This window comes from Myodes glareolus, chromosome 3 (genome assembly GCF_982192425.1).
Source record: "Myodes glareolus chromosome 3, mMyoGla1.1, whole genome shotgun sequence".
In the NCBI taxonomy this organism is placed as follows: Eukaryota; Metazoa; Chordata; class Mammalia; order Rodentia; family Cricetidae; genus Myodes; species Myodes glareolus.
Genome location: NC_142028.1, coordinates 85,208,982 through 85,231,054, shown reverse-complemented (window position 1 = coordinate 85,231,054; position 22,073 = coordinate 85,208,982). Strand labels below are relative to the sequence as shown.

The 22,073-nt window shown below is 50.0% G+C and overlaps 1 protein-coding gene across 1 annotated transcript in view; it reads left to right on the top strand.

Moving 5' to 3' along the window:
- Dhcr24 (24-dehydrocholesterol reductase) overlaps positions 1-20,616 on the top strand; it is a 29,972-nt gene extending 9,356 nt beyond the window's left edge. Inside the window, exons 3-9 of the mRNA XM_048453247.3 lie at positions 2,909-3,014; positions 3,549-3,667; positions 5,131-5,394; positions 10,279-10,422; positions 17,324-17,521; positions 17,867-18,045; positions 18,129-20,616. Of these exons, the coding sequence (XP_048309204.1) occupies positions 2,909-3,014; positions 3,549-3,667; positions 5,131-5,394; positions 10,279-10,422; positions 17,324-17,521; positions 17,867-18,045; positions 18,129-18,282 (1,164 nt within the window). The 3' untranslated portion in view covers positions 18,283-20,616. The remainder of the gene's footprint in view (positions 1-2,908; positions 3,015-3,548; positions 3,668-5,130; positions 5,395-10,278; positions 10,423-17,323; positions 17,522-17,866; positions 18,046-18,128) is intronic.
- The last annotated feature ends 1,457 nt before the right edge of the window (positions 20,617-22,073 follow it).

The window sequence follows — 22,073 nt, the reverse complement described above, 5'->3', positions numbered from 1 at the left end:
CAAGTTTGATTATTATGGATGAATAACTACTATTCTAATTTCTTAATTATACATTATATTTTTAAATGAGCTATACAGGTATCATACCTCAAACAAGAGTTGAAACATGTACAGCATAACAAAAATAACCTTAAATTTGTATTAGTATGCAATAATACCTTAAACAAGAATAGGAGCATATATAGAATATGTTCTAACAAAAGTAACCTTAAATTTGTATCAGTGTATAAAAATCCATACCAATTTAAAATATTTGAGATTTAATAGTTAATTTTTAGTTTAAATTAAACTCAGTAATCTGTTCTTTTATGTCCTTTCTGTAACTGCCCCCCCTTTTTTTTAGAAGGAGATCCTTGAATCCAGCCTCCTTTGCTTAGTTTCCTCCCTTACCATGACAAGTAACAATTTGCAATCAACCCCACTAAACAAGGACAAACATTCATAACCGATAGAACAATCAGAAACCACCCACCCCACCTCCTGGGAATGTGGGCATCATTTTCTTAAAATGACTTCCTGCTGACTGGGGGCAATCGCGATAATGATCAAGTCCTGGGAGAGCTCTGTGTTATTTTTGTTTAGTCTCTGTGTGATGGGAAAATCCAGTGCTTGTCTACAGTCTTGGCTGGAGAGGCTGCAGGCTGGACCGTCTCAACTCACTGCCTTGAAATTGTCCTGAGCAGTGTGTCGTTCAAAGCTGATCTTTGGGTGGTGTTTGTCAGCTTAGTGGAGTTGCCACAGTCTAGGTGGACTCGTCATTGTGGGGCCCAGCATCTTTTTGGAGACTTCAGAGGTCACTGTTAAAATGATCATGGTTCACTGCAGAAAACTTAAATATTTTAAGTATCATATGCAGCAGATCTCAGAGAAGTTAAAGGACCAGAATCTATTAAGTATATCCAGGCTACGCAACTTAATTCTAAATATTTATGTATGTATATATATGTACATGTAATATATATACTGTATATTATATACATATAAATATGTATATAATAATCTCATAATTTTAGAGATAATATTATACATTAGGGACAGAAGAATAGTCCCTTAAGTTTTCTTCTGTCCCAGATCAGGTGGCTCTTCTGACATGAGACAGAGACTTTGGATTTTCCTTCAACAACATGCTTGAGTTTAGAGACGGAGACAGCCATGCTCTAACTCCAAAGCCAGCTTTGATTTTTAACTGAATTAGGACCACAAACAGACCACTTGCCTTTTCAGAAACAAATATTTGGGAAGATTTATGAAATTTTACCCTGTTAGAAATGGACTTTACCTCTGATCTACATGGGAAGTAGAAAAAGTCAAGCCCTCCTGAGTAATTGGGAGCCTGGGGATCATGGGAGAGGGCAGAAAGGGGAGTGGGAAGGAAGGGAGGGAAGCAGAGAAAAATGTATAGCTCAATAAAATCAATAAAAAGGTAAAAAAGAAAAAAGAAATGTGCTTTACCATTAGGCCAAGTTTTACTCTTTTTCTTGGGACGTTTTTCTCTGGATGTTTGTCTTTTTTTCTTCAGATGTCTCGTTTGTCCAGTGGTCTTCAGATTCCTTAGTTGGATGCTTTTATTTTCCTGAAAAGACGAAACCAAAACCCTGCCCCAGCCCTAACTTTGACGAGTTCCTTTTTTAGCAGGTTATATCTTTGTTAAGACAAAATGATTTTTGACAAGCATTATCTTTTAATAATAAAAAAAATTATTTTTCCATACTTGATCAAATGGAAGGCTTTTATTAGCCTTAGAAGTTTGGATTGAATGACCAACCTGTTTGAGGAACTGTCACCTCCCCTATCAAGTTCAAATATCCGTTCGAATCTAATCTTTTTCAGTCTTGATGGTACCCATAGCATTTCTTCTGTGGAAACAGAAGCAGTCCATTTACACACTACACAGTGTAGAAATACCCCATAGCAAGTGGGCTGTCTTCTGTAATTGCTCTCCACCGTATGTATTGAGGCAGGGTTTCTCACTTGAACCCAGAACTTGTCAGTTTGGTGGGTCTGGCTAGCCAGCTTGCTCTAAGGACCCCCTGTCTCTAACTCTCATATACTGGGCTGGTTGTCACATCTACCAGACATTTCCATGGGTGCCAAGAGTCTGAAATTCTGTCCTAGCACTTGAGGTTTCCACTGAGTGGTCTCCGTAATCTCTGTTGCTAGTTTCTTCTTTACAGATACAGGTGTTTTTGCCTACATACGTGTTTTTGCATTGCTTGCAAGCTTGGTGCCTGCAGAGCTGCCATGTGGGTACCGGTAATCTAACCCAGGTCTTTTGAAAGAGCATCCAGTTCTCCCAACTGCTGAGCCATCTATCTAGCCCCCTCTAGGACTAAATCTTTAGTAGTCAAACAGATGTGCATGTGTGGGTTTGTACTTGTGTGTATGTATGTTGTATGAAAACATACAAAAGAGCAGCATAGACATATGGAAAAGCAAGACAGATCTGCTTCATGCTTGTCCTTGCTAAGTGAATAGTTAGTGTGGATGACTGCTGTTTCTTGCTGTAACTTCCACATTAAGATTTCTCCTATAATCTAGAAAAAAAAGTAACTGAACTTTTCTTGTATTTATTCTGTTTGTTTGGGATTTGTTTTGTTTGCTTTTTTACAAGATTTTGCTCTATAGCCCTAGCTGGCCTCCAACTAGTAGCAAGTAGTTCTCCTGCCTCAGCTTCCCAAGTGCTAGGATTCTCACTGTGTGCCACCACACCCAACAGTTGTGAGATCTTCAAGAGGATGGCATTCAACACTTGCTCACTCAGAATCAGAGGTCATTCACCGTTAATTAAAGCCAGTCTAGTATTCTAGAAAGATCCATGAAGGCTGAGATGCCGTGCTTTGCGTGCAGGCATTCTTGTTGGGTTTGCTGTTTCCCTCAGACCCAGCCTCTCTCTGGTCCACATCTACAGATTGTTCGAGTGGAGCCCTTGGTGTCTATGGGTCAGGTGACAGCTTTGCTGAACTCCATTGGCTGGACCCTGCCTGTGTTGCCTGAACTTGATGACCTCACAGTGGGTGAGTGCTCCGTGTTCGTGGTCGGAGGACTGGGTGGTCCCAGTATCACAGTGGAGGAGCATCGACCCCCTTCCATATAGCAGATCTACTCGGTGATAGCTTTTCCATGATATAGCATGCCTATGCTCCATTTCTGAGCAGTTCAGGTAATCTGATGCCGTCTGCTTCCTCACGACTGACTGATGCTCCAGTTCTACCTGTGTCCCACTTGGAGTAAATTTGGTTCCTCTCCCTGCAGGGTCTCTGACCACCAAAGCTTTTGTCCAGGGCCAGCACCCTCCCATAGGTTGTAGCACTTCACCACCCAGTAACCTCCCTTTTCATTAAAGTTCCTCTTAACGTGGATGCACACACAGATATATTTTAACCTCTGAGGCTGGCCGGAGGTGAGGGTGGTGACCCTCCTTCAAGGAGACCTCCTCACTCCTGCTCTCCAAATTGATTGATGGGGAATACCCTCACTGAATAGCTCCATTCCCACCAGCTTCACCCTGCACACCACAGCTTTCCCTGCTGACACGCTCGTCTCCGCAGGCGGCCTGATCATGGGCACAGGCATCGAGTCATCCTCCCACAAGTACGGTCTGTTCCAGCACATCTGCACTGCATATGAGCTGGTCCTGGCAGACGGCAGCTTTGTGCGCTGCACGCCGGTAAGTTCAGCGATGGGGGCGTTGGGGACCGTGGAGTTGGGTGTCCGTCCTGGGGTGTTCTGCTGTAAATACATCTATTGGGCTGAACAGCCCCTAAAAGGCACTGAGGCACTGTTGGAATGCTGTATATATGTTACGGTGTTTATTTTCTCCAACAAACTATGGTTGCCAGGAGTCAGGTAGGACACTCAAGCACAGAGAGGCTAAAGACCTGCCCAAGGTCACACAGATAGGAAGTCCTCCATAGCTAGAACTTAAACCTGGGTCACCGGGTTCAAGGTGGATACATCCGAGCCACCGGGGCTTTGGCCTCACGGAGGAAAGCCCGAGGAAAGATGGGTAGCTCAGGAGATTGGGTCTGGGGTAAATACTTCGCAGTCAGCCAAGAAATCCGTCACAGTGAGTGGTTCAGCCCTGCACTCTCACCTGAGCCCTGTTATCGTGTCATCAGGGAAGAAAGGAGACAAGGGCTTCTCTGAGGCCGGCAGGGTTCCTTCCTTGGCAGCTGCGAGAGCTGGAGGGGGAAGGGGCAGTGTCGGGGTTCCTGGGCGCGGAGCCAGGGGTGCTATTTTGGGAGTTTGTGCTGCTGTGACCTGGGCATGAGATAAGCAAGTAACCCAGGAAAGGGATTGGTTGACAGTATCCTGCTGCCTGCCACAGAACTTCCTTGTCCCCTGGCCCACTGCTCCCTGTCCTGCTTGTCACCAAGGCAATGCAGGTTAGTAGAGCTGGCACACCACTGGCCTATTGGCAAACCAGCCCGAGGCTGGAGTGTTTTGGGAAAAGGCTCTTGGAGACGTAAAGAATCTAACTTAGCGTGGCCGATGGACAAGGCAGTGCCCGTCTGTGGGACCAGCAGGCTCAGATGTTCAGAACCTGAGGCTGTAGGGAGACCACTGCTTCGGAGTTGGGAGATCCTGCCTGAGCCCGGCTGCTGCAGCTGACTTTCTAGGAACCCTGACCGAGGCAGGTCTGCCTCAGTAGGGACTCATGCTCCTCACCTGTCAAAGCAGGCAGTACCCTGCCAGGCTCTGAAATAAGGTGATGTGGGCCAAGAAAGGCACTGTTGCTTTTAGTGCCCGCTCAGGAGGGGGCACGTTCACATTTTCATGCCTCTTGGCCACCCTGGCTCTCATACCGATCTATCTCGTTTAGCCTGCGCTGGGGCCCCCCTTTCGTTCTCCCTGTCTGGTCTTTGGTCATGCCCTTGCTGGGTAGTGTGTGGTTCAGGGGCTAGGCTTCAGCAGTAGGTAGTGGATGCTGTTTAGCTGAGCATTCCTGATACAAGGAGCAGTAGGAGATTAAATATAAAGTAGGGACTGCAGAGGGAAAATTGAGTACAGATCATAATGTAACATTGCTCAAGATAGCAGTAGGCAGGAATCTGGCCCAGGCCCTACATGTTCCTTTATTGACCATGTCTAGAGGTCATGTTCTCAGCATGCACCACTTCTGTCTCGCAGTCTGAAAACTCAGACCTTTTCTATGCTGTGCCCTGGTCCTGTGGGACTTTGGGTTTCCTGGTGGCGGCCGAGATCCGTATCATCCCTGCCAAGAAGTACGTCAAGCTGCGGTTTCAGCCGGTTCGGGGCCTGGAGACCATCTGTGAAAAGTTCACCCACGAGTCCCAGCGGCCGGAGAACCACTTCGTGGAGGGATTGCTGTACTCCCTAGATGAGGCTGTCATCATGACGGGGGTCATGACGGATGACGTAGAACCCAGCAAGGTAGGTGGCTGGGACCGGGCCTCTTCTTGACTGCTTGTGGCAGGCAGTCCACCAGGATGCCGGAACCAGACTCCTTCAGAGCTGTGTTAGGGGCCACAAGAGTCCTGTCTTCTCCACTCCTGCCAGCTGCTTGTCTGTGCTCGCCTTGTGGTAGACAAAAACCTAATGTCTAACGACAGCCCGTGCCATAGATGAGGAAACTGGTACTCCAAGGGCTAATTTAAATTTCCACAGGATGGCAGGGACAGGATTGGGCAAACCAACTGGGCACACCCTTAGCTTCCACCATACAACGTTTAATGTTTTATTAACATATTTTAGTTATACGTAGCAAGTGTGTAATGTTTTAATTTTTATTTATTTTCCGACAGGGTTACATGCTAGCTCAGGCTGTCCTGGAACTCACTGTGTAATGTAGGCTAAGCTCCACCTCACAGCCATCCTCTTGCCTCAGTCTCTCGAGTGTGTAAGTTCTGGGATTATAGGTGTGAGTCAATGATAGAATATATTTGTTGGTTTTGTTTGTTTTCAAACCAGCCGTGGCTGGTATGGAACTCCATGTCGACTAGACTGGCCTCAACCTCAGAGGTCCTCCTGCCTCTGCCTCCCAAGTGCCAGGATTAAAAACGTGTGCCACCATCCCTGGCAACCAAGTGATTTTTAATAGAGGGATTTTTTTTTTCTCCATTCAGAAAGGATCTGTGCCCGTTGTAAGAGACTTGGAGCTATGAACAAGTGAAAGACCGACACACATGACCCAAAGCTAACTAGCTGTTCCTCATTTGGTTCCCCCACCACCACCACCGTGCATTTGTAAAACCTTTTTCAAGTTTTTAAGTTAGAAAGTTAAGGTGCATTTCTTCACGCAGAGACACACACACGCAGTAACTAACCACTTCCACAGTCTCAGTCTGCCATGCATAGCTCAGCATACATGGTTAGGTATGTCCTGCTCTTACCCTGTTCCGGGCCACTTGTTTGAATGTAAGTACTTGGCCCTGTGTTAGCCTCCGCACTTTTCTGTGGATACCCAGGCCCGATCCAGGCGCGCTTTCCTCAACTGAGTCCATGAGAATGGACGATTGTCCTAAGGGTTTAAACACACGACACAAAGAGACCTGCTCATTCACCAAAGAGTAAAAGGCCACTTTATTGAACTCAAGTCGGGTATTTATATTAGTGGGCAACGGGGGCACGGCCCCCTCCCATCAGGAGCAGTAGAAGAAGATTACAGGTGCCCAGCGCCTCAGGCTAGAAGCAGCTGGGGGAGCCAGGCGTGGCAGGTGTATAGGGCCCGCAGCTGGAACCTTGTTTACAGGTGGAATTACCATAACAAAAGAGAGCCAAGTTCTTTCTAAACTATACCCTCAAGCCAGTGCTAGTGCAGAATCTCCAGGGAACCAGAGGTCAAAAGGCCCTGAGAATCGCCAGGAAGAAAAGGGGGAAAGACCTGTGTACCTACAGCCCTGATTTAAGACTCCCCTCTTGTCCTTTCACACCAGCGTTTTTAATGAATGAAATGGAACCCTGAGCCAAGGTGTAAGCACCCTAAATAGGGGTGGGTGAAACCCCGTAGCCCCCAGTGGGGTAGTCATGCTTGTGCACGCACCCAGCAGCAGGCGGCTGAAGGCCTTTCCCCATCTCCTTGCCAGCTGTGGTGAGAGGATCACACTTTGATTTTTGCCAATCTGATAAAGTTAAAAATAGTGCCTCTTTATTTTGTAGCTCTCTTGTTACTTGCACGATTGAACACACTTTTGCAGAGTTTTCTAGTTTGTCTACCTTTATCTGCAATCGCCTCTTCAAATTTGCCTTGTCCGGTGGGTAAGCATTGTCCTGTGCTCTTCGGCTTTCGTTGATTTTAATGTCTTCAGAAGAGTGCATTGAGCAAATGCCCTCTGTTGCTAATGAAAACCACTGTCCGTGGTTGGAAATGGAAGTTGCTTCCAGTTTTGTTTATTAATTTAATTAGTGGAGCAGTGAGACCTTGAAGAATATCTTAAAGTAGTGGTACATCAGGAGTGTAGGCACCTCTTAAGGCTCTTGACCTGTACCTACACTCTTCACATGTTTTTAGAATTGGGGGCCTCAAAATGACTCAGTGGATATGGGTACTTCCCAACAAGGCTGAGTTAGATCCCTGTGACCTACATGGCAAAAGGAAAGAACCAGCTCCCACAAGTTGTCCTCTGTCACACACACACACACACACAATGAATGAATGAATGAATGAATTTTGTTTAATTGGAAAGGAGAGCTAGAGGTGTAGCCCCATTGGTAGGGTGCTTACCTAGTGTGAATGAAGCCCTGGTGTTAGTTAAATGCAGTAATTGAAAAGGACTCACACATCATGTGGAGTTTTCCCTCTCCATTAGGAAATGAGGCCCAGTGAGGGGCGGAGGCTCCTGGAGATGCCCAGCAAGCATAGCAGATTTATATTCTGGGCTCTGGCTCCTGATTCATGTGGGTCCCTGAGTCCCAGCTTCTAGAGTGTAGCAGCATCCACAGCATTGATTCCTGGTGGGAGGCAGGTCTGGAGAGCATTAGTGGCAACAGCAGCCTTGGAGCTCAAGTCCTCTGGCTCTCCATGGCCTCAGGCCTAGTCGTTGTGAGGCCCCATCCCCACCCCACCCCTAATCACTTATCAGGGGAATCTGGTCCAAAGGTCTTCCAGCTTCTCCCTGGCTTTTCCTTAGAGGTTGTCCACAGCATAAAGCTGAGGGGACTGGCCAAGGGGAGAAGCCACTCACCCTACGAAAATAACTTGACCATTGTTTGATGGATTAGATGCCATCAAAGTGATGATTACTAAAAGGAATTGTTTGGCTTTTAAAGTGCTTAGACAGCTGGCCTGATCCCTATGTTTCCTGAGGAGGGAACAAAGGCCCCAAGATCCTTCTAGGACAAATGGCAGGAAAGCCCAGAGGCCAGGGATTCTTGCCTTTGTCCTAACAAGCAAGACCAGGACACAGATGTTAGCCGAGCTGGGAAAGGATGCTGTTAGATAGGCCAAATGTCCCAGTTTAGAAGCCAGTCAGGCACTGTGACGGGCCCTCTGGTGTCACCATCCAGGATGAGACCCCCTCACTTTACAGTCAGGCAGCAGCCGTTCTCTGTGATATATTAAGGCCAGAATAAGCCTCTGCGGCCGCCTGGCCTTCCCAACTGCCGTGTGTCCTGAGTGGTAGTTAGGTTGGCTTATTTACCGTTTCGGGACTTCTGGCACTATGCTTCCCTAAGACCTTGGACCGAGGCACCCCAAGTTTCGACTTAATTACATAGTGGATGCCACTGCCAGGCAAGTGGCCAGGCCTCAGCTACCTTAGATCAAATTGCTCCATCTGCCGCTGAGTTTCGCTCCCCTTCTGTTACCAAGCAGAGGCCTCACTCTCCACAGGGAAGCCAGCTTGGGCAAACAGGCTCTTCTGCAGAACTGCTTGTCACGGAGAGGGCTTCACACAAGGGTGATACCCAGAAAGTGGCAGGTGCTGACTGTGGAGGGAAAGGCTGAAAGTCAGGGGGAGAGCAAGGAGCTGATGCTGTGGCCCACTGTGGGCCAGGCCCATGCTAGGTGTGTCCTGTGTTGTGTGTTTTGACCTATACAGCCACTCCAGTCAGCAGCATCAATATCTTTCCATAGAGAAAGTGAGACAAGCAGGCTAAAGGATCAGCCTAGCTTATACATGGGAAGAGCAGATTGGCACACAGTATGTACAGTGTAGTATAGTCCTGCTTTTTGTTTGTTGTTTTTGTTTTATTTTGAGAGAAATAAAGCCCTGAAACATATGTATTTTTTATTGTTAATTTATATATGCAGGAAACAGGGTTCAGGAGTGTAAACAGGGTGTTTATTATTTTCCTGGCCACCCAGACCCAAATAATCACACAGAAGCTACATTAATTACAACACTGTTTCACCAATAGCTTGGGTGTATTTCTAGCTAGCTCTTACATCTTAAATTAACCCATTTCTATTAATCTGTATCACCACGAGCTGTGACCTGTGTCCTCCTTCGCCAGCTACATGGCGTCTTTGACTCCGCCTACTTTCTCGCTATATCTCTGTTCAGATTTCCCACTTGACTGTACTCTGCTAAGCTATTGGCCAAAACAGCTTTATTCATCAGCCAATAAAAGCAACGCATGTACAGAAGGATATCCCACATCAAGGGAGTGGCCTGCACCAGTTCACACAGCTAGAGTATAGCCAGGCAACATGTGCCCCAGCCTCCCAGCTCTAGAACGTTCTGTCTTCCCAAGAGAACCTGCCTAGAGTTCATTACAGAGGAGAAGGAGCTGGGGTCTGAGCAGCTAAGTCACCTTGGAACCAGCCAGATCAAAGCCTGAACCTCTGAGAGCTATAAGCCAACAATTCAGAGTGTCATTGGAGGACACAGAGCCAGGGACCAGGACTTGTAACCTGAGCTTCCCTCCAGGAGATGGGGACTGTAGGGAAAGTCCTGAACCCAGAGGACTGGAGCCAAGTCTGGAAACAGGAAGAAAGTGCCATGGTTGGCTGGAGCTGTGGGCAACAGTGAGGGTGAGCCTCACTGGCTCGGAGAGGGCAGCAGGAAGCTAACTGTGCAGAGCCCTGAAGTGTCACTGGCACTGTGAACATTGGCTTCAGTTTGAATCAGGTCACCCGCTAAGATGGGCCACTAAATTTCCTAGACTGCAGAGCCGGCTCCACGGCCCTGTGCTCAGCACTGAGGTCATTGAGTGTCTGTTCTCTGCTGTGAGGGCCTGCTGTGCCCAAGCCGCCTGCCTTTGAAGGTTCTCCAAGGCCACAGTTGACAGTGTCAGATCACAGTTGCTCCCTGGTGGCTTCCTCCACCTCCTTCCTGTCTGGCACTCCCTGATCACAATACCCTCTTGTCATTTCAGCTGAATAGCATCGGCAATTACTACAAGCCGTGGTTCTTCAAGCATGTCGAGAACTACCTGAAGACAAACCGGGAGGGCCTCGAGTACATTCCCCTGCGGCACTACTACCACCGCCACACACGCAGCATCTTCTGGGAGCTCCAGGTGAGGCTTGGCTCTCTCAAGGCCCTGGCTCCCCTGGGACAGCAGGCCATTCACACTGGGGCCACCATTCTCTGTCCTTTTAGTAAAGTGAATGGCCCAGCGGAGCAGTTACTGTGTTTGGGCTGCTGCCGTGAGACATTGACCTTTGCCGTTGACACTGACAGTGGGGTCATACATTGAGGAAGGCAAGCAGGCCACTCTATCTTTCAGAACATCCAGGAGCGTCCCTGGGCAGAGGAATGGCCAGCGGTGGGCCAAGAGAGGGAGCACAGTACACTCGTGATGCTGTGTAGCTGCCACCTCGATAGGGTCCCAGGTATTCTCTTTGTACTACAAGAGCAAGTGAACAGCTTTTACGTTCTTTGGGGGACACACTCATACACACAAGTAAGAATTGGAATTGCTGGATTATGGTAACTCTGTGTCTAACTGGCAGAGGTTCTGCCAAAATGTTTCCCACAGTGTTTCAGCTTCCGCGTTGATCTATCCAATGCTGATTTTTTGATCTGTAAGGTATTGTTATTCCAGCCGTCCCCAGAAAGGCAGTGCTGTCTAGTGGTGTTTGATTGTAGTTCCTTAGTGGTTTCTTGATCTTGAGCCTTGTGTCAGGTGCTTGTGGGCCATTTGTGGGGTCTTTTGTTTGTTTAATTTTAGACCATTCATCCATTTGTTTTGGTGTGTGTGTGTGTGTGTGTGTGTGTGTGTGTGTGTGTGTGTGTTTGTGTGCATATGTGTAACACACGTGCCATGGTAATCAGAGGACAACTTTCAAGAACCAGTGCTCTCCCTCCGCTTTGTGGCTCCCCGGGGTCAAACTCAGGTCATCGGGGTTGGCACCGAGCGCCTTGGTCCGCTGAGCCATCTCACTGGCCACTTTGTCCATCCTTCCCTAGGCTGTTTGTGTTTGTCGCTGAGTTGTATGTGCTCCTCACACGCTCTGGATGCTAAACCATTCGCAGACACGTGATTCGCAAATATTTCTCCATCCTGCACATTGCTGTCACCATTTTAACAATGTCTGTTGGCGTATATGCTTTTCATGTCAGTGAAGTCTAACTTACCCATTTTGTTCAGTGTCTTATTTAAGAATTTAACAGCCAGGTGGTGGTAGCACACGCCTTTAATCCCAGTACTTGGGCGGCAGAGGCAGGTGGATCTCTGTGACTTCGAGGCCAGCCTGGTCTACAGAGCAAGTTCCAGGACAGGCTTCAAAACTACACAGAGAAACCCTGTCTCAAAAAAACAAAATAAAAGAATTTGTTAACAGATGCGAGATCAGGAAGATCCTTGCTCACCATCCCCACCCCCACCCATGCCTGCCTCCAGGGGCTCTGCCTCCAAGGCTATAGCTCCTTCGATTATGTTGACCCTTTTGCCCCTCTTATGGGAGGCAGGAGTCAGTTGCAGTCACTCAGGACCTCACTGTTCTATTGTCCCTGCAGGCTGCATATGTCTGAAACCCAGCAAGGTTGCTGAGTTAGAGCCGGGGTGCAGAATGAGGTCACCCAGCAGCCAGAGGCTGGGTCACATGGCTCTTGTAGGTCAAGTGAGAACTTAATGCTTATTCTAGGTGTGATAGGAAGCCAGTGGGCACTTTGAGCAGGAAGGCGATGTGTCCTACTTTTTTATTTTTAATCTTAAAGGAAATCTTTGGTAGCTGGAAGGAGTGTGAGGTAGGTTGGGGACTAAGTGATCCTGGAAAAAGAGATGAAACATGTCTGTTGTCTGAGAGGCAACAGAAGCAAAAAGCAGCTCGAGGGACTGAGGCAGGATTCCCAGACAGGTTGGCATGTGCTCAAGGTTGGAGACCCCTAACTACCACAGAAAGCAGGGGAGGCGTAGTAAAGGACACTGGACGTTCTGCCTTGACCACATCTGTTGAAGCTACTGCTTTGAGCACACAGATGGGATCTTGAGTTGGTAGCCAGGCAACCATGTGTGAGGACCAGGGGGCCTCAGCGAGGTTAAGATCGTGTGTGTAAATAGGGGCCTTGGTGGTAGGGAAATGTTTCTGAGGTTGTGGGAGGTTTTTTGTGTGTGTGGTTGGTTGTTTTGTGTTTGAGATAAAGTCTCGTGCTGGTCTTAATGTCAATGAGACCAACCCCAGTCTCCGACATTCTCCCCCCCCAAATACAGAGCTTTTTAGGCCTGTTCCACCACAGCTGGCCTCTTTCTCTTTCTTTCTCTCTCTCTCTCTCTCTCTCTCTCTCTCTCTCTCTCTCTCTCTCTCTCAGAAATGTTATTTAAAGCCTTGATAGTAGGTGCATGAAAATGCCCTGGAGGAGATGTCCCCTACCTCCCCAGGGAGAGGAACCAACAGAAGAGAAGGTCCTTTAGCCAGAGCCCTGGGGACCTTCAGGATAATGTGAGTGCTAAGTGAGACAAAGGAATAGAATCAGCTTTGAATAGCAGGTGAAACCCTTGAAGGCTGAGCCTGAAAGAATGGGATCATGAAAACCAATCTCCAAGGCTACTTAAAGGGACAAATAGACACAGGACAGATGGTGGAAGGAGGGTGGGACTAAGAAAGAATCTGCAATTGTTTTTAGAAGAGGTGACATCATGGTTATGTGTCCTGGGGCTGATGGAGAAAATGACAGTACAGGGTGGGGGTGTTTAGAGAGTGGGATGAGTCCTTGGCTCAGCTGAGAAAGTGGCCTCCTGTGATAGCATGTGTGGGAGGGAGCAGTCACTGGAATCTGGGGACAGTTGGGAGGTGGGAAGTCGAGAGAGTTCCCTTTTGGTTATCTGTAATTTCTCAGTGAAATCAGTTGGTTGTCTGTAATTTCTCAGTGAAATCAGAAGTAGGAATTTCAGCCAGGGCATGGTGACAGACCACTTGAGAGGGGACATGTGAATTGTTCCTCACAGAATAGGAAGTTCGTTGGCTGGGGATGGCCAGGGGATTCAGCTTCCTGTGACTAGGGACCATGAACTCATGGCAAGGCCAGCATGTGGCTGTAGATTTTCACACCGTGACAGCGGGTGCCAGGTCAGTAGTGGGCCACCTCTAGGGGCACCTGGCCAGTAGGAAATGTGGAATAAATGAAGATAGACACTGATTGTCTGGGACTCCAGAAACGGTCCTAAAGGACCAACTGGACGATACTTTTGTGCTCCAGCAACTGAGTTCTGCTGCGACAGGGCACTGCAGTGTTCCCATCCGCGGTGAGTGAGTGTGGTATGGGTGGCTCTGGGAAAAGATACACCAGGACTGATTTGGCTCTGAGATTAGATCACCATGGTGACAGTGTTGTCAGCTGTTCCGAGGTACGACATGAGAGCACTAGCCCAGCTCAGCAAAAGACGAGACCGCTGGGAGACAGGCGAGCAGACTGGGGAGCCGGGTACCAAAGTGTGGGGAGAGCACAGGTGTGGGGATTAAAATCACAGACTGTGAGTGGAAATGAAGATGATAGTGACCACAGACACCGTGAAGTAGAGCTGCGGTGTACGAGGGTGAAGGAGAACGCAGTGGTTCAGAACCAGGGAGGGCATCTGTGCCGGGGGGTGGGGGGCGCAGTGACCCAGGCCTCGGTGATGTGGGGTGATGGATTGCAATTGGCCAGGCCCAGTGAGGGGTAGCCATGAGTGTGGGATGAGCAGAGGCGGTAGTCAGGGCCTTTGAGGGGTGCCGTGAGTGTGAGGTAAGGGCCATAGCGGAGCACTGGGCTGAGCTTCCCAAATCTAGTTGAAGAGTGGGAAGAATGAGAATATGAGCAAAGAGGTCAAGACCATGATGGGGACACCCACTGAAACAGTTTACCTAAGCTAATGGGAGTTCACCAACTCCAACTGGACAGGGAAGGAACAGCATAGGTCCAAACTAGTACCTCTGAATGTGGGTGACAGTTGTATGGCTGGGGCAGACTGTGGGGCCACTGGCAGTGGCAACATGATTTATCCCTACTGCTTGTACTGACTTTTTTAGGAACCCATTCTCTTTGGATGGATACCTTGCTCAGCCTAGATATAGTATGGAGGGCCTTGGTTCTTCCTCAGAGCAGTGTGCCTTACCCTGTCTGAGGAGTAGGTGGGAGATGGAGGGGCAGGTGAAGGGAATGGGAGGAGGAGAGGGAGTGGGAACTGGCATTTGCTTATAAAATGAAAACAGGTTAAGTTTGTTTTCTTTTTTAAAAAATAATTTTTTTAAAAAAAAGAAAAAGTGGGGTAAGGGGATTGCAGTGGTCAGGCTCAGGGGAGGGCCCACGAGTGTGAGGCGATGGATGATGGATGGAGGAAGCCCTTACTCACGGCCAGGTGGGCTCCTTGAGCTGCCTAACAGCAGACAGCAAAGCGGTTGGCTTCCCCCACGAAAGCCTCATGCAAGAGAGACTCAGGCATATTCTGCAGTGTGCCTTTCCTGTCACGGTTGACAGTGACTGCCACCACATCCTAACTGATAGCACCATGTAGTTGAACCCACTCCAGCTGAGGCGCGCTGAGCCCCATCTCCAAAGGAGATAGATAGATCTTTAACTGTTCACAGTCTGTGCTCAAAATGAAGCTTGCTGTCTGTTGTTGCTCTGTTAGGTAAACCCTGTCCTAAATTACCTTCCTTTGCCGGGAGGAACTGGAAGAACAGGTGTTTTAAGCCTGTGTTTGCTTACCTGGAGTTTATTTACTCTTGGGACTTAGAAATGCTAGGCAATAGGGAAATAGGATTGGGCGGCAGCCGGCTGCAGAAGCCGAGCTGTCAGTCACAGGAAGGCTTCAACTGGCCTGCAGGAGCGCCAAGCAGAGTTGGCCTGCAGAATGTTGTTACCCTAGAGATCAATGGACTTTACCCACACCTCTGCCCCTAGACCAGCCTCTTTCCTCTCCCTTCTGCCTAGGGTGGTTTCCTGAGGAGGAGCCCAGTTTTGTGAGTCTCTGGGGAAGTGGGTAGGGCCCCCAGCTAAGCAGAGACCTTTCTGATAAGGAACACACACCCATGGGTCTCAGGACGTAGGCTTTCCCGTCAATGCACCTTCCCTTCCATTGGCTGCCTTCACTTCAGCTTACTCCCGGGAGGAAAAAGGGTTTTTGGAAACAACTGGGTGAACCTGCACTCTGGGTGATGAGTCAGTCCACCCCTCACAGGGGACCAGCCTGGCCGCCTCAAGCATCTCCCTTCCTCCCCGACTTGGGTCACTGAGCAGCACCAAGTTCAGGGCTAGCTAGGTAACCTGTGGGGCCCGATGCACAGAACAGGTCTAGAGGGCCTCTAAAAGTTCTAAAATATAACGCCTGTTCCTTTGTCCTGTCATAAGTATTTACATAGTAAGTAAAAAATCATTCTAAGTTAATTAGTATGGATTTTACCATTCATCTTTTAAATATAAGAGCATTTTCTGGGGCTCAGTGATGGCAGCTTGCCTAGCACACATGAGGCCATAAATTCGATCCTTAGCACAATGGGGTTTGTCTGGACGGGGAGAGGGGGTTTGACACCCACTGCCTTGATGATACTTTGGTCTAGAGAGATGATGCAGTGAGTACAGCATTAGCTGTTCAAGAGTGAGGACCTGGGTTCGAATCCCCAGAACCACTTAAAGCTAGGCAAGATGACCCACATCTCTAATCCCAGAGCTCCTAATGGGAGGTGGAGCCGGAGAATCTGTGGAAGCCTCCCAGATAGCTAGCCTGATACCCAGGGCAGCAAACAACCAGAGAGACCTCATCTCAGACAAGGTGAAAAGCAAGGGCAACACCGCAGCTGTCCTCTGACCTCTATATGTCACCTCTGCAGGCATGCATTTGCATACATACGTACATAAGCGTACAAGGACTATGTTGCTTTGGGTACATGAACATCCTCTTTTGACCTTCGTCTTCCTATTAAGTCCTAGCCCGGGCCTATGTCATCCTTTCGTGGCCATTTTCATAGCCGTTGTTAGCCAGTGGGGGCGAGTAACATGGGTAAGAAAGGAGATTCGAGATCTTTGGTCATCGCTGGAGCCCTGCAGCCAGCCCACCCAAGCAGAGGTGGCAGGAGCCTGAGGATGAAGCAACTTGGGGAAGATTGCTGGCTGGGATGCGTGGCCTCGGTGTATTGGCAGGACAGGACAAGAGTGAAGCCAGGGCCTTGGGGACCCCAGGTCACTAAAGGGACAAAGGACAGATTGTAAGGGGGTGGCAGAAGAGTGTTTAAACATTGCTTTTTGAGATGGACGATGTTGACTGATACAGTGGATCCGAGAAAGGTGACACAGTCTCACTGAGGCTAAAAGCAGGCTTCACGGGGTGCTCACCTGTGATGGAAACGGCAGGAATCTGGAAGTGTGACCGCACAGTGCTGGTGGGCATGCGAGGAGCGGTGTTCGCCTCTAGTTTCAGAGTACAAGATAGTACAGGCTTCTGAAATAGGGTCCGTTAAAGAGACCCACAGCATTTAATCTGAAGTTACCCGTGTCCGGGAACTTAACAGCCAGTGCGCGTATTGCTGGGCAGACATAGGCAGAGGAGCCTCGATTCCACCTACCTGGTGCATCCCTGCTGCGTGACCTTAGAAACATTGCTCAAGCTCTCTGCGTATCCCTTTTCTCGCTGGACAGCATTCATTTAGCAAATATTTATGGGATGCGAACCATCTCGCAGACGGTTCTTAATCTCGAGAACGGGAATGGTAGCCATCTTATCATTGTGTTCCTGGCCGGGGCTGGGGGGGGGAGGTCACAATATCACTGTTTGCCTCGCATGTCATTTTTCCCAGATAAGGAAGCTGAGCTCAGAGAAGTTCTGTAACTAGCCCAAGGCCGTCATAGTTGGTGAATGTGAGAGCTGGGGATCAAACCCGGCTCCGTCTAGTCCAGGCCCCTGTACCTTTTAACGAGGGGCTCGCACCCTGGAGTATTTGTCCCTGGTGGATTGAGGACCTGGCCGTGACTCCGTCTTCCCATCCCCCTTCTCTGTCTTTTAGGATATCATCCCTTTTGGCAACAACCCCATCTTCCGCTACCTCTTTGGCTGGATGGTGCCCCCCAAGATCTCCCTCCTGAAGTTGACCCAGGGCGAGACTCTCCGCAAGCTGTACGAACAGCACCACGTGGTGCAGGACATGCTGGTGCCCATGAAGTGCCTGTCTCAGGCCCTGCACACTTTCCAAAACGACATCCACGTAAGCCGGGTGGCCAGGCGGGCATGCTTCCGTGGGATCCAGCACTCCTCTCTAGAGCCATGTCACCCAGCTTTGTGTATCTGCCCTCTGGGCCTCCATTCCTCCAACTATAAAATGAGTCTCTTGGCCCATTCAGACAGGGCGGCAAGAAAGGGGGGCCAGGCGGGCTGCTGGCCCCATGAGATAGAGTGGGAGTATCTGGCAGGGGTGGAGAGGAAGCCAAAGAAGGGAACAGCTGGGAGCCTCTAGTGAGGGCTGCAAACTCAAAGTCTCCCTTTGTGGGATGTGGGTAGGGCCAGTCCTGTGTCTGCTACCTGAGACCAACCCACTTCCCTGGCCCCTCAGGTCTACCCCATTTGGCTGTGTCCGTTCATCCTGCCCAGCCAGCCAGGACTGGTGCACCCCAAGGGAGATGAGGCTGAGCTCTACGTGGACATTGGGGCGTATGGGGAGCCACGCGTGAAGCACTTCGAGGCCAGGTCCTGCATGAGGCAGCTGGAGAAGTTTGTGCGGAGTGTGCACGGGTGAGTGGCCTGGGGTGTCGGGGCACAGGGACCCTCTCACCCCCCCCCCATCCTCACACCCTCACCCCTTCCTTCCCATCCAGGTTCCAGATGTTATACGCCGACTGCTACATGAACCGGGAGGAGTTCTGGGAGATGTTTGACGGCTCCTTGTACCACAAGCTGCGCAAGCAGCTCGGCTGCCAGGATGCCTTCCCTGAAGTGTACGACAAGATCTGCAAGGCGGCGAGGCACTGAGCGGGGCACCTCGGGAGCCCGATGCATGGGAATGGACTTGCTCTCCCTCGCTCCAGCGTCTCTGCTTTCCCAGATTTCAGAAAGAAACCCCTCCAGAAATCTCCAGGGCAGCTCAGGCAAGCGGAAGGAAGGAAATGCACAGGGATCTGGAGTCACACAGTTCTCAGTCCCGCCCCCAGGTTAGCCACTCATTAGCCGTGCGACTCTTGACTCTGGGCTGCTCACTTTGCCCCTCTGTGCCCTGTGTTCATCTGTGGAAGGAGGTAAAAATTCCTACCTGTTGGGCCATCATCTACATAAAGGGCTGGTTGTATGGGAGGAGCTTCACAAGTGGCAGCCACCGCCACTGCTTCCCATTCAACCTCACATCTGACCCCTGCCCCCCACAGGTCACCCATGCACAGGTTTGGCTGGCATGATGAAGGGGGTGCCCTGGGGTTGCACCTGCATTGCCTGCATCAGCCACAAGAGCCCTTCGTGGGGGCAAAGGAGGTTTCTCCTTCCCCCCCCCCCGGACCTCAGGGGGGGCCACATGATGGGCAGGCAGGCCCAGGATGTGCTGTGCCAAAGCCAGGTCCAGTCCAAAGTCCTCTCTGCCATCTTTGGGCCATCCTGCCCCTTCTTCCTGTGTGCTCAGGCCTGAGGGTCACCCCAGCCATCACTGGGCCCACTCAGGACTGTTCCTGGAAAAGACACCTCAAGATGGGAAGCCTGACCTTCCTGGGCTTTTCTTTCTTAACTCCCTCCATCCAGACCTCCTCTAAGACCCACTGAGTCACCTCGGGGGCGCATGCTCATGACTGTATCACATAGGGGTGGTTCCCACACTGAGTAAGAAAGGGGTGTCTGCCCTGTGCTACTGTGAGGACCCTCCCTGGGGTTGGAAGGAAAGCTTCCGGGGTCACTCATTCCCCCTGTTATGTTCCCCCACCCCCAGCTCTAGTTAATTTCAGTGCCTTACAAATCCTAAGCTCAGAGAAAGTTAGCTCCATTTCCGTTCCAGAGGGAGGGCCGCTAAGGCCCTTCTGCCTTGTTAGTGAAGTGTGGTTGGTTGTACAGCCCCACCTTCAGAACTGCCTGGCCTGGCTGAAAACCCCGAGTCTCCGGGGGGCGGGGGGGGGGGAATCAAGTCCTGGAAGAGAAGCCAGAATTCAAGAGCTGAGCTGGTCACAGTCCCCGCTAAGCTGCTCTTTTCTCAAGTCTCATTGAAATGTAAGAGCTCCTGAAGCCTTTCTGTGTTAGACAGTAGAAAGCCTAGTGTTAGAAGTTGGGGGAGCATAAACGATCCAGGTGACAGTTAGGGACTGTCCATCATCTAAAGTTCTTCCTCCCACCCCCAAGCCAGCTCCCTTGTCATTTTCATCTGTCTGGCATGTGCCAGAACCCTTAGAGTCATACTTTAATCGAAGGATGCTCACTGATGCCGCTGAGAACTGACATACTGCGCAGTGCCCGTGTGGCCTGCAAAGGCTGGAGCACTCGTGGCCGCTGGAAGGCGGAGGAACCACCACATCCACTTGGCCTGTGAAGGAAGTAGTCTTCGCTTTGCTGTCTGTGCAGCATGCGTTCTTGGCACGGGCTCTCTCGGTGGCCCGTGTGCATCCTCGTCCTCGCCGACCGATGACTCTGCTTGCTGCAGATGAGTGGTCGATGCGAGCTAGGTTAGTCAGCGTGACATCTGAAGCACCATCGTTCCACCGCTCAAGCCTCCATCCCAAAGCCACTGGGACTGTGGCAGTGATGCCAGCAACGTGTGTCACCCTAAAGAACCAAATTCTAGCCCTCCACAGACATGCCCCAGGACCTGGGAAGGGAAGGGATTTTGAATGATATTAGCTTCAGGTTAGTGTTTGGCTCCAGTCATATCTTGCCTGATAGTGGCTGGCCGTCTTCCAAGTGTAGTAAGCTGGGTCCCAGGTTTTCCTCACAAGCCAGTCCTGTCCTCGTCCAGCCATCCAGGGGCTGCTTGGTGGAGCCACCTCGCTGCTGCAGGACAGTGCATGTGGGACGTCAGAGCAAGCCTCTCCCCTCCGTGACTCTGGTTTCTTGGCTGCATGAAGGTGTTCTGGAAAGTCAGAGTTGTAGCCACCGTCTGGCTGGAAAGCTGAATTGGCTGTTACTGGAAGGGAGGAGGGGGTGGCTGTGGCAGTGTGTGCTGTGTGGTTTTTTTGTTTGTTTTTTTGTTTTAATTTGGTCATGGGGACCAAGGAGAAGGCATGAGTCCCGCTTATCAGGCTCCTGTAGCCTCAGGCGCTGTGCCTACTCTCCAGAACACACGTCCCTGTGGCTGTGGGGCCACCGCTTCTGTAAAAATAAAATACGGCCTGGAAGCTAGTCTTTGTCGTTTTTTTGCTCAGAGGACCATGGTGTGGAGTCAAACCAGGACTCAGCAGCAGGTGGTGCCGCTCGGCTCTGATGTCCTGTCTGAACACGAACACCCACAGACAGGAGCTGAAAGAATATGGGGGAAGCAGGGAGCAAATGTCTGTCATTGCAATGAAGACATGGTGGTATGAGAGAGGATGGCAGCTCAGGTCGGGTGGGCACTGTCCTCAGGCACCAGACATGCCATCAGAGGTCTGGCCGCTGTCCTGGCCTTGTTACTTGGTTGTGACCAACTAATTTTGACAAACTAATTGCTCCTGTGTAGACTTCCTCATCCAAAAGCTGGAGGAACCCACTGACTCTCCAGCAGGAGACAACACTGCCCTCACCTGGGCACACCACCAGCCTTCCTTGCAGCCAGGTGTCCTCAGAGTTAACTACTTTTCTGCAGTGACCGTGAACAGAAATACAACCTCTCTGGCTGTCCCCCCACCCCACAGTGGCTGGATGCACATGCCAGAAGGGTAGTAGAGCCCAAGCTGGAAAGAAGCGGGGTGTCCGCATCACCGGAGAACTGCTCACCCTCTTACCCGCTCTGGGCTGGCATGACACAGTGATAAACTTCTGTTACGATTGAGCCCCTCTGGATTTATAACTATTGTGTGAGCAGTTTGGCTCACCCCAGCCGCCTCCAGAGCTGTGAGGCTTAAATGCCCAGAGTCAGGAGACTCAAGTTTTAACACTCAAAGTTTTGCAGAAATGTATACAGTGGGTATTTTATAGAACATGTGTGGCAGGTGAACATCATTCCGAAGCTCTCCTCAAGGAGCCATTAGGAAACCCCTTCCCCAGTTTTCCAGGCCGTATTTTACATCTTCAGCTTTCCTTCACTATAACGAAGTGCCTGAGCTAGTCGAGGGATAACAAGGAAAAGCTCGTTTTGGCTCACCTTTACAGAGCTTCCACTCCATTGTCTGCTGGACTTGTGGTGGAACAGCATATCCTAATGGGTGGGTGTGGCAGAGAAAACAGTCACAAACAAACCAGGGAGCAAAGAAAATAGAGGAGGGAGTTGGGGGTCCCTCAGCCCTGTTCACAGGCGTATCCCAGATGACCCAAAGGCCTCCTACTAAGCCCTCCCCAAAAGAACCAAGCACTGTGAAGACATTCCAACTCCAGACTTACATTAAAATGAGCTTTTGCACGTCAGCCCTTGACAGCATCTAACGTTTGAATGAGTGTGCACCACATGGTGTCTTATTCAATCCTCAGTCTTGTGACAAAAGGGGAAGGGTCTTAGGGTTACTACTGCTGTAATGAAACACCATGATCAGAACAACTTACAGAGAAAGAGTTTGGTTTGCTCGCATTTCGAGTGGTTTAACACAGGCCCTCATGTTGTGGTGGCCTAATTTTGCTACTGTTCTGAATTGTTAGGAGGCAAATATCTGTGTTTTCCAGTGGTC